Here is a 13,317-nt window from a genome sequence, read left to right as displayed (position 1 = left end):
CGTGTAATGCAGAAATTTATGTTTCATTTGTATGGCAGCCCCCCCTTACAGAGGTGGGTGGAGAGTCTAACCACCATAGAATCATTTATTGCACCCTAAAACTTCCACATACCAAATTCCGTTTCATTTGCTTGATTAATTCTCCAGTAATGTAGAAATTTGTGTTTCATTTGTATGGCAGCCCCCCTCAGAGAGGAGGGAGGGGTCTCAAACTATCATGAAAACCTTCCCCGGCCCCAAAAACCCCTACATACCAATTTTCATGTCGGTCGGTTCAGTAGTTTTCGAGTCCATAAGAATCAGGCAGACAGACAGATATCAACTAAATAATACATGTGCATAAAGTTCAGATCTGGTTTCTGCATCAAATGTCTTAAGTGCCTGAAATATGATTTAGAACGGTACTAGGGAATTTATAGTAAAAGGAAATTGTAAAGGGTCAATTAGAACGTTGAACGTTTGCTTATTAATAAAACGTGAATGTTTGAAAGTATTCATAACAAAAAATCCATTCTGGGCGAGACGAAGCTTGCCGGGTCAGCTAGTATTAAATAAATTTGATTTCTCAGTAACAAAACAAAGTTGAACTAATGTCAGAAATATTATTATCAATAACAAGTAGGGTAAATTTACCAGATAAAACCAAACATAGAACACCATAACCTATTACTTTTCCAAAATATAATCGACAACTATTACTCAAAAGTAAAATTTTAACTAAATTTTCAGTGTTGGTAATCAGTAGAAAGAAACAGAAAATATATTCCAGAGCACAGTCCTTTTTTTCTGTTGAACAAACGCATATTTCGTTGCACAGAATGCTTTCACTGAGCGGCGCGAGCAATCGGCACAGCAGTGAAATTTCCAAATTAACTCTCACATGGTTCCACACATGGTGATAGCTGATCGCTGTCTAGAGTGAAACTAAAAATCGAAACCACAGAGCAAATCAAACATACCTCTTGTTCGATGCATCGTGACATTGAAGAAAAAAACATACCCGAATTGCATGCAAGAATGTTACTTGTTGCATCGCGGGAGCTTGTAAGCGATGAGTAAAATCAGAAAAAAGTTCATACGTTACATTGTTTACACGTTTCCCTATTCTCACTATATAGGCCTTGGGGGCTGTCCACATACCACGTGGACAATTTTAGAGGGGGTAGGGGTTACGAAAATGACCACACTTGTCCACGGTGAGGGGGGAGGGGGTTTTGATAATGTCCACGTGGATACGTTAAGTAATTTTGTCAAGTAAAACATTCAAGTTAATAGTCAAAATTGAATGAGATCCGTTTTGTATTTACACGATTTTTTGAACTTCGCGCCCGCCCTGAGTACTCAGTATTCATCAATAAAAAGAATGAACTGCCTGAGAGTGCTGCTCGGTCAAACATCCATATGTATATTCTGAAGGTAACGCACATGAACTTGGATCCATCAATTTATTCCAATGGGTAATAGAGGGCCCTTAAATCCGTCAGGATAAAGACACCCAATAACACAAAAAATGTTGGATTTTTTGTAGTACTAAAAATCACGACTTAAGTGCGGGTTGAATTCAGCTTTTGCTCAAAACTGTTTGTTTTTTTTCGAGAACTGTCAAGGATTTCTGAACAAACGAACAACAAATTCTTCCATGAGTGTATGGGCCGTATCTCTGGAGATCTATTTCATGCAATGATTTTGTTCTTCATTGATGTCTGGTAATTTTTGTAATACGCTTCTTTTGAGTTGTCTGGAAAGTTCATGCTACTACTGCTGATTAATTAAAAGAAAAGATTAATCCTTGATGCACATGAATTTGTAGATTCGCTACAGATGTCGAAAATCACCGTTCATGAGAGACGAAACATCACGAAAAACGCTACAATGCATGGTCTACCCGTATTACGGAACCCGGTCGGATTTGACACATCGGAATCCGAACGAAATAAACTTTTGCATTCTGCATTTCAAGATTGCAACATTTGCACAATCCGATAGGATTTGACTCGATCAGATTAAGGGGGATAGAGACACGAATTTCATGCGATAGAGAGATGCATACAGATTGTATTCATATAAACATAGATCGGATAAGTAGAACTTGAGATATCGTGTAAGTCAGCTTGAAAAACATGTTTCGAGAAAAACGCGCTTGAAGTTAATTGTTATGGCCGTACTAGATAAGATATCGCATCACTAAAATGGCTATAACTTGGTAAATAATGAGATTTTTGAAAAGTCTCTTCTAAGGGATATTCTTAAATGTTTGAATTAGAGAAATATGAAGAGAAAAATGATTTTTTTTCAAGTTTCTAGACTAGAATACACTCTTAAAGAACGCAATATTGTGCTAATCCGACCGGATTTCGGAATAAGGGTTTATTTTACCGAAAAACACTTGAAGGGACTTATCTCAATATGCGGTTCGTTTCATAAACGCGACGAAAATACATATCTGTAGCGAATTGTTCACAAGAATGTTGAGTTAAAAAAAATCTTAAATCTTAACTCCGAAGCAGATTTCCGCTTGAAGAAAGTTATGGCTGGGTCTGGTAGGACTGGAAGAAAATCTGTATCATGAGCTTCTTCCAAGCAACTAGTTTCGATGAATTCCAACAAAAAGCTGCTAGCAGCTCAACGTATTAAAATCAACGATCCAGAACGCTCCTAGGGCACTTCTAAAACTCCACCCGCCTTACTCATCAGATATTGAATCTTCAGATTATTAACTGTTAAGATTCTTGTAAGAACTTCAACTTACTGCATAGCATAAGTTCTGAGAGGATGGAATTCTCAAGTTGCATGAAGGATGTACATATACAGGAAAAAACGGTGCATCTATGATCGAAAAGATCTATGTCTACAAAAATATGCTTTTGGTTTTTTCCTTAGAATTGGCACACATTTTTCAGCCTGATTTAACAATTGAGGATTGTAGGTCAACGGAATCATCGATCACGATGATACTGCAGATGTTTTGTTTTTACTAGCTTCATTATAGCCATCAGGCACTACCGAACCTGTAAAAGCAAAAGTCATTGATGTTCTGACGAGAAAATTATGTTTTCAAACAAAGTGCTTGATTTCATTGTCTGATTTTTTGAAAACTCAAACAGCCATCCAGCTTTAATAAAAATACTCGAAAATAAGTTCACAATCTATATTTTAAAATGAATATGGAGATAACGTAAATGGAATTCGGAAGAAAATAATGAGCTCCCGGACAATGTTGAAAAAAATTTAAGATTTCAAGACAAATCGTTACCATTTTTTTTTTTTTTTATCTTCGCTTATTTTTCGTCGGCCTATTTCCGCCACTTTAGTGCCAATCACCGACATCAGGGAGGCGACTCCACCTGTTCCTACCTATCAGACTCAACAACTCATGAGCCGGGCCAACTTCTTTTACTTCCGCTCCGAAGGAAGACGTAACCAGAGATTTTTCGCCTCAGAAAATCCCAACGACGCCAGCTGGGATTGAACCCAGGCCGATCGGATTGTGAGGCTGTTACGCTAACCATACAACCACTGGCGCCGTCAAATCGTTACCATTGGTAAGGCTAAAATTTCTATCAATAAAAATATGGAATAGGAAATAGAAACAAACTTGAAATGAAATTTGAGCGAAAAAAATTAAATTGCTTGATTTTTTTTTTCAAACCCGGAGGAATGTCCACGTGGACAACTGGGGGAGGGGTATAAGGAATGTCCACGCTTGTCCACGCAGAATTGCAGATGCAGAACTTGTTTTAAATATGCATTTTTATTTTATTTTGAGTACAGTAGATTACAAGACAATGAACGCGTGAGCAACTAGAATTATTATTCGGTGAACCGAAGAGATAGGGGAAATATCCCCAATTAGAACCTCGAGACCCAGCGTGTGAGTCGGTTCAATGCATTCAAGAACTACACACAAACCGTTCCAGGTATTGTCGTTGATTTTTTTTTCGGATATGCTATAAGTTTTCCCCTGGTGCATGGTGTAAAGAAGTAAGAACCTCTTCATGAGCGAATGCTATTAGAATTTTAGACGAAAGTTCGGCTAGACATTCGTATATTACTTAGTTTCTTCGGAACAAAAAATATATTCTGTCTGAACGAGACAGAATAATTTTCTCCAGCTGTTTGGTTGTGGTTGCAGGCTGGCTTGTTGGATTTTCGTATGCATATTACTCTGACATTCCTTCAGTGGGGCGTAACAAAGTTTGACATCAGAAAATTGTTAAACAAGTTACAGTAAACAATTTCAACAGAATAGGGAAAGGGAATACACAAGAGGAGGGGCAATTAAGAATTTTACCTTCGAGGAAATTGCCTGGAAAAGGAATCGTCTGAGATGTAGTGCATAATTATAAATCAAGCCTGAAATTAAATTTCATTGTATGAATTATTCGAGAGGTGGTAATCCATGGAACGGGTCAATATGCAAAGAAAATCTTTCTCCAAACATGTGACATTCAATGTATCAACCTCGCAAAAAATCGTATCTCGTGGGTATAACCCATTAGAAATTTATAAATATAGTGGTAGATATCACTACTACGGGGATCTCGGGAAGCCCAGAAATGTATCAATATGATTTTTGATGTCTTGTTCTGACGTGACGTGGAAGAGCGCTCTGCAGCCATCGAATCTGGGCTGTAAAGCGTACAACTCAAAGCACCCCAAACAATATACCATGGTTTAACCATGTTACAGCAGGTCATAATAGAAGACACCCTTCTGACCCATAAAATACAGAGCATACTCTGGAAACCATGGATATTCGGTTTGGACATTGACGTTACTGGCTGTCGAGGCTTCTCATAGAAGTTTTTGTGCTTCTGATCGTCATCCATTACTATTTCCATTTCTCGTCATAGATTCATAATTTAGGATTAATGAAAAGGATAATTCACAAAACTACTGGCACTCATTTTTTACCATACAATTCCACAACCAAACGATAACCGAAAAACTCAAAACTTGCAACTTTTTCTCCCATTCATAATTGGAAACATGCATTGTAGATTAGTAGATTGTAGTAGTAGATTGATCATCTAAATTGAGATTCAGCACGTCCGCAAATGACACGTGTTGGACAAAATTGTTGACAAGTTATCACAAATTCGCTCCACCTAAAACAATCAACGAATCACAATTACGCGCATATTCTCGATATCTTGTCAGGGCGAAATGTATAATTGACACAATGAGAAGCTGCGGTTGACATGATGAATGGTAATTAACGTCGATAATATAATCATTTTCATTAAAACCCGCGGTTAATTTTCGAACCAATCACTCCTTTGAATGTTGAGCGATTTATCTCACCTTATCAACCGGCCTCTCAAGTGCGAATGGGTACATCTTTATCTCGAGAACATACGATAAGAACCGGTTCTACACTTTCCCTCCATTCATTCAACTGTTCGTTAACTCATACGGGATAAAATAAAAACGAACATATTCCCATTAGCGGTGATGTCAATGACTCAGCTCGATAATGATGCTGGATCACATGTTAAACGATGCGTATAAAAACGCTGATTGAAATAAATATATCCCCACGGTTGGGGATTTCTAGCAGTTTGTGACGACGAAAATAAGCTCCTGGGGTTCACTCATCGTCTTGAGCGGCCCGATTGCAGAGATTGGGATTTTCGATAGACTAAATCGGTGGATATTCCAAACTGCTGCTGATGCTCTCGGCAGATTCCACAACTCACAACAATGTTAAATTAATTACGATAATAACGAATCCCCAGCTCCTGAGCCAGCACGCGATAAACTCCAAGATAATGTTTGTGTGACTATACAGCTGAATGAGCCTTCGATCATTCAGTGAACAACTGAACTAATTGGACAATCTCTTGGGGACATTCACTACCCTACAATCCGGATATGCTAGTCTCAGTCTGTCGAACTGAATGACAAATGAGTACACTCAAGTTTCCCATTCCTATTTCGCAATTTGTACCCGTCTGTAACAATCGAATTATGCGCATGCGATTTAATTGTCATTTGCACACAATAAATTAATCGGCATATTAATTAATGACATTTTCTCACCTCCGGTTTCCTCAAGCGCAAACCGAATGAAAAAAAGAAAAGCTTCTAAGATGCTTGGAAGAGGAAAATCAACAAAAAAAAAGCTTATTCCTAATCTGGGACAATCAGCTCTATACTTAATACCGTCAACAATCACGTCCACAATCATACTTCAATGTAATATTGTCTGTCGTCATGCGATGCTAGCTCGAAATCAAACACGATGGCCTTTGCGGATTTTATCGTATTCATCATCTGTACAAAATCAAACATTTATGCACACCAAACATACCTGAGCTAACTAACTGACCGTAAGCAGCACTCGCGAGTGAGGCCAAGCTGACAATAGCCAGCAGTCGGCGCAATCCTTGGGTCCGAAACCGCCGGTGCTGATAGTGTCGTTTATTGCAGGTCATCTCGGGGGTATGGCAATTAGTTGTAAGCACTAAATCTCTACAATCCCACGAGTGGTTATATTTCACTACGGAGACGGGCAACTACTTCATAGATGCTCTCTATCATCAATGTGCCATAGCACTTTGGAGATCTCGTTGATGTATTTATTTATCTTCACAGTAACCGTTCGGGTTCACGGTTTTGAAAATCACATAATGTAGATTTGGCGCTATTGTGTATTAATTGTTTGTTGCTGAAAGACAAAACAAAAGTACATTTTATTAATTCAATAATTAGAATGAAGGTTATTAATTATAAAACTAATATGAAATGCAAACGGGGTTCTTGAAGACCCGTTGTAACATCGGAGGCGTGCTTCAATATTATACGTATGTTTAGTATGTCTTTTGTCACCGTTTATAAATACAAAACGCATTATCACCATCGCAATGTGTTAACTAATTCCCACAAGCTCAGTTACATAAGTTGAAAGGAGCCAAACTCTTTACTATATTTTTTACTAATCCATATATATAAAAATGGATTTCTGTCTGTCTGTTTGTCTGTCTGTCTATCTGTCTGTCTGATTCTTATGGACTCGGAAACTACTGAACCGATCGACATGAAAATTAAAATGTAGGGGTTTTGGGGCCGGGGAAGGTTTTCATGATAGTTTGAGACCCCTTCCCCCCTGCCATACAATTGAAACAAAAATTTCTACATTGCTCGAGAATTAATCAAGCAAATGCAACCAAATTAGGCATATGGAGGTACATTTTAGGGTGCAATAAATGTTTTTAGGGTGGTTAGATACTCTAAGGAGGGAGGGGGGGGGTTGGCCACCATACAAATGAAACACAAATTTCTCCATTACTCGAGAATTAATCAAGCAAAAGCAAATGAAACCAACTTAGGCATATGGAGGTTTTAGGGTGTAATAAATGTTTCTATGGTGGTTAGACTCTCCACCCCCCCTTTCTAAGGAGGGGCTGCCATACAAATGAAACGAAAATTTCTGCATTCCTCGAGAATTAATCAAGCAAATGAAACCAAATTTGGCATGTGTAAATTTTAGGGTGCAATACATGTTTTAGGTTGGTTAGATACTCCTACCTCCTCTCTTAGGGGGGGCTGTCATACAAATGAAACACAAATTTCTGCATTATTCTGCACGATTTGCGTATCACGATCAACTTTTAACTCTCTTGAAACAAACTATGAATTATTGTAAACTGTCAAGCATTATATAAATGCGCTAAATCCTACCTTCCAATTTGTACACCTCAATTTTTACCGTCTAAAACGAGCTACCAAAAGAGCAGCTAAGTACTGTTTGAATATATCCATAGCATTGCGAAAACAATAATAACTAACCAACGTTTATCATTCTATCCAAGGGGAAAGGAAAATATTCAATCATCCATCTATTGAGGATTGATTAAGATACAACTTCAAACAAATGATTACTAAGCCAGCATTAGTCCTACGTTAACCTTGCGGTTATGTCACATGTGAACCATTCCATGGGGTTATGCACCAGAGAATCAAATTTCAAATCTAGTTTTAGGAGAAAATAGAGAACGTTATTTGAATAAGCACTAGTTATATCATAAATGTTTTGTAACAAATTCAATTTTTATGCACCAACCTTTGAGAGAAGCGAGTTTAAAAAACTACATAATTATATTCAAAATATTCTAGGTTTTCACTATTTTTATGTTTCTTGAGATATCTCTGCACATGATTAACCTAACTTCAATGTCTATATACCATTGAATTGGTGATTAAATGCTTGTTTGAAGATCCGTGGGTAGACCTCTGTTTCATTTCGTAATTTATGAGAAACATGCATTCGAAAAACAGGTATTTTGAAGCGTTGTCACGTCACAAAAATAGAGCATTTTTTTCAGTTTATCAAACGAACATAGGTTCAAACATTTTAATACTTAGGTTTCTCTGAGCGAACAATGAAGGTCAACAGCCCACCAAATTTGGTTGAGATCGGTCCACAAATAGAGGCGTATCAACTGGCTCCAGAAGTTGTTGTCACGTCACGAAAAGTATACGATCCATTCCAGTGTGACGTAACAACATTTTGACTCACTACAAACACTTTTTTTGCGTTTTCATGAATAAAGCACACAAAATTGATCGGTGTTATAGTAAAATTAGGAAAATTTCCAACAATAATCATCAGTTGAAGAATATTTTATAATTAGATAGATTTGCTATCAGTCAAATACTTTTGTGACATGGCAACACCTGACTTTATGCTGTTTCGGACTGTTGAACATTAATGATTAATTTAATTAATTACTGTTCCGTTTCAAAACATACAATTGATCTTTCTCCTATGTTTTATCAACAATATATGAACGTAGATTCCATAACATAAGATATAATCTTATTTCAACTCCCGGTTTGCTGATGGTATTATTGAATGCTAAAAAAATATGAAAACCCCATGCGATAGGGGCTTATCAGCGGAAGTCGAATATCGTATCCCGATGCCATTTTGGAATCGAGAATGGTGACTTCCGGTTCGTTAAAAACGGATATAAAAGACCGGGAATGGCATGAAATCCCACAATACGATCGTGAACGGTAATGTTGGCATATATCCATGGGTGCGCGAAGAAGTATAAAAAAAGAATAATGTTTGATAATGAGAGATAGGATTTAAGTGAGAGGAAGATAATCCCCATTATTCCACGCGGCGAGTGACGTGAGATAGCAAAGTTTCTCGTTCCATTGTGGAAGCTACCTTACTTTTCAACTTCTTTTTGATACCCGAGTTGATAACATATGAGGACACGACTTCAAATCTCACCTAGTGATAAACTATAGTCACGCCATTCGCCTACGAGAATGCAGTGACTTGAGCCATCTCACCTCATTCGCCGCGCGGAATAAAGGGGAATTTTTGAGTGGAAAGAACTTAGCCTTAGAGCGACGTTCGTGGAGTTATACAAAGAAAGTGCACACACAAATGCTTTCTCAAAAATCAATGATCAACGATCAAAGTCAACGTCAAAGTCATCTTCAACACGCAAACATAAACGCCCTTGCACAGGTATGTGCGCGGATGTGTACAAATAGTCAAAATAGTCAAAAGTTTCTGATAGCAAAATCAAATGCGTTCCTCCTGCTGTGAGCGCCACTCGATGAATCAGGATTGTGCTAGTCATTGATGGCAAGTGCCAGAGTGAACGTGTTAAACAATCACGATATGAAAACTGGAGGTCGATTTGAGACCACCACGACTTTTCCCAAATGAAAACTTACCGTGTATACAGGTAGATTCAATTTATATAGCTTATTTAGATGAACATACCATAAACAATTAAAATTGCCTTGTTTCGCAATGTTTCACAATCTAAAAGAACATAAAACTCATTTTGCACACAGGTCGAACATATTTCTTCTCTGTTTTTGAAGGAATGAAAACGTAAAATGGCGCTAAAACGCTCGAATGAAGAGAGCCAGAAAAAAGTCACCATATTATCAAATTGTCAGCGTTATGACTCCTTTCATTTGACACTATTGAAAATTCAGTAGGAAGCACCTTTCCTGGGATACAAAGGATGGTAGGTTCAGGACCACCGGTTGCGTTAGGACCACCTTCCCCTATAGGATGGACTTTTGGAAGGGAAAGGGGAGATCTCAGAGGAAAGTAAGAAGTATCCAGAGTAATAAAAAAACATAAAAAATAGTATATATCTTGCTACAATACGATGAAATTCTTATTCAATACAACTTGATACAGTATATTGATTGTGTGACGTGACAACGCTTAGTGGAGACTGTTTATTCGCACAGAGCGCGTTGTCACGTCACAAAATGCCTGCCGTCAAAATGCAGGTTCTTACGAGTTTTTTGAAAAACTGAGTATACGGAATCTACGTTCATCCATCATTAACAAATCATAGAACAAAGTTTATTTGTAAGTTTTGAAACGGAACTGAAAATACAACATTGATGTTCAAAAGTCGGAACCCGCAAAAAGACAGGTGTTGTCACGTCACAAAAGTATTGGGCTGGCAACAAGCGAATTCAACTGCAGAATATTCTCCAGCTGAAGATTCTTGTAGGAAATTTTCTCAATTTGACTTCAAAATCGTTTACTATTTGGAAATCGTGTAATTTATACATGAAAACGAGAAAAAAACTGTTTTTAGTGAGTCATGACATGACTCATGTCATGGGGTCATGTATAACCCATCCCTAGTTTTTATTTTCTTGTCAACGGTAAATTTTACATTGACAGCCATATATCAAGGTATGTTTATATATTTTTTGCTGGCAGAACAATTCGCAGGAATATACTGTTTGTCGAATTGTTAGTCGATAAAATAAAAAGAATTGTCTCGATGAGGTCGAAAACAGAGATACGTTTCTGATTACATTTTCACAGAGTTAAACATCGTGAAATTGGATATACAAAGGTTTTTCTCTAAAATTTCATGTAATTTCATCAAGTGATATTCGAATGCACCTCACATCTATTGACAGCAAAATTTAAAATTGAGTATGTATAAGGAGCCAAAACACGTGCAAGCAAAGCAGTCAAACATTAACAGAACACTCAAGATCCTTAAACCTGCGGCATAAGTGAGAAACATGAGTATCAACATAACGCTACAACAAAAATTGAAAATGGAATTTACGTAATCCGCGAAAATTCAAAATTCGTGATAATTTTTGAACAGATTTCGTACCTTCAACTTTTAACTTATTTGTATAATAGAGGCTTTCTAAATGAAAATACATTTACCTCTACTATATTAAACCAAGCTGATACATAAGTTGCTTGTTATTGACAGCACGGATGAGTAAGCACAAATATGAACAGATGAAGTATATGGGAAAATAGGAATGTTTCCGATTTTCGTAAAAACCACTTACGAGTTAGGGAATCGTAATGTTTAGAATATCAGTCTTAGAATATTTCCGATTCAATTAATATGCAAACCATCCGTTCCGTTCACAGCAAACTACGTTATAAACATTGAAACTATTTTTTTTAAAATATGACTTGTTTTCTGAGTCGGCACCCTCACTGAAAGACGTGTCCTACATCGAAAATAGAAGCAAATTCTAAATGCGCTTGTGAAATAAGGAGGAATGCTTCTCCCAAATGCGATCTGTCGCGCTTTCCGAAGCTCTTGTTCCACCCTCTGCAACAATGTGTATATTACTTTTCAACTAATCCCCGTAATGTAAAAGTGAGAGGAAGGATTTTATGGTGACCGTGAGATAGCCTACGAGTCATGCACTCACAGAAGAACTATGCCGATGTTAGTACTTGAGCGAGGGAAAAATTGCCCTTCAAAACACTTTACACTTCCAGTTCAAAATTTAGCCGCTCTTCTGAACAGAAGCCAAATAGATTTTTCAAATATGAGCAACCATTGATAAACCATCTTAAGCTCTTCATACCAACGGATAATATTTCCAGTAAAACTAAATGAAATTGAATCAGTGAAACATTTATCTTATAAGTTATGTTGCTGATCAAGGATAAACAACTCACAGGATTATGCCAATTAACGGCGAATATCGCAAAGTTACAGCTTTTTGTAAATCTTACGATAACCGATGTTTACCATCGAAAAAAATCTAGATTTTGCCATGAAGAAATATTAACGACCGATAATGTAGTGGAAGATTAAATGGTCTTAATTATGATGCCGCTCCTGATGTAGACAAACTGATCGAATGCTGTATGATGGAAAAAATAATCTAGTTCAGAGCGATACTATGAACCTCGTGTATAATAAACAGCAGCTTGACGTTTCAATCAATTTGCATCACAATGAGTTTTAATACCCTTCACATATCGTATCAAATCGAAAAAATGGTCGAAACATAAATTCCCATTGTCAAAAATGAGATACATTTGAGCTAGAGAAAAACAGACTCACTTTCAACCTACATTAACAATACTTCTAATTGTTTCTGAAACCAAAAACACAGCGACGTTATCTTTTCGGTTCGGTCGACATGTATTTTGCAAATACCACTAATTGCAGATAGATTTGAAAATTCGCCGTCACTCAAAGCTTCGATATAATAAATCATATCGCTTTTTATTCCTCCGCAGGAAAACTCAAAATTGTTTCCCTGTTTCATCTACTCATATACAGAAGACACTTACATTGAATTCGCTAATGAACTGATAATGAACTTCAGCTATCTCCCAGCAACACCTATCACACAACACTTATCACAGGTTATCTGTTCCAATTTGCCACGTTTAAAGTGCCTAATAACTTCACAATAGACAAGTCGCAGCGATAAGATTTGAAAACACTATCAAGAAACAACTTTTTATCGCATCTTTCTCCTGGACGGCACTTTCAAAACATCAGTTTTAAATGAACACACTGTTAGTTGTAAAACAAGTACAGGACTATTTTACCGGAAAACAAAAAACAGAACTCACTTTTGGAACACCACAGATTTTCACCGATTATATCGAATGCTACAATCTTCTAAAATCTGTTCCGTGACTCGTGACTTTCCGACCGCGCTTAGTAAATTTCGCGCGCGCTTTCCGTGCCTGCATGGAAGCAACTGTTAACTTCTCTAAACACCACCTCGCAGAAGACCATGCGCAGCGAGCTGAGCTGGGCTGCTGACACTTATCGGTCGGCTCGGTCCACAGCAGGTGCATGTTTCATCCGAAATGAAACTGTAAAACGCCTGCATTGATATTTCAGGTTCTTGTTGGATGGGTTTTTCGTGAGATGAATCATTCAGGCGCGTAGGCGTCATGCCTCGGTAACGCCATGTAACACCTGTCCCAAATTCTCGCGAGTTTATTTCTAATTGTTAGGGAAAACTAGCAATCGCCATTGATAGCTATGTTTTCCTGACCTACATTAATCTGACCCTGAA

The 13,317-nt window shown here is 37.5% G+C and overlaps 1 protein-coding gene across 1 annotated transcript in view; it reads right to left on the bottom strand.

Moving 5' to 3' along the window:
- Window positions 1-12,978, bottom strand: part of LOC129775791 (uncharacterized) — a 51,288-nt gene extending 38,310 nt beyond the window's left edge. The window contains exons 1-2 of the mRNA XM_055780890.1: window positions 12,575-12,978; window positions 6,314-6,670 (exon numbers count right to left, since the gene is read on the bottom strand). Of these exons, the coding sequence (XP_055636865.1) occupies window positions 6,314-6,437 (124 nt within the window). The 5' untranslated portion in view covers window positions 6,438-6,670; window positions 12,575-12,978. The remainder of the gene's footprint in view (window positions 1-6,313; window positions 6,671-12,574) is intronic.
- Between the last annotated feature and the right edge of the window lie 339 nt (window positions 12,979-13,317).

Source organism: Toxorhynchites rutilus, chromosome 3, assembly GCF_029784135.1.
Source record: "Toxorhynchites rutilus septentrionalis strain SRP chromosome 3, ASM2978413v1, whole genome shotgun sequence".
NCBI lineage: Eukaryota > Metazoa > Arthropoda > Insecta > Diptera > Culicidae > Toxorhynchites > Toxorhynchites rutilus.
Note: the sequence above shows the minus strand (reverse complement) of the source record. Positions and strands in the feature narration are given on the sequence as shown.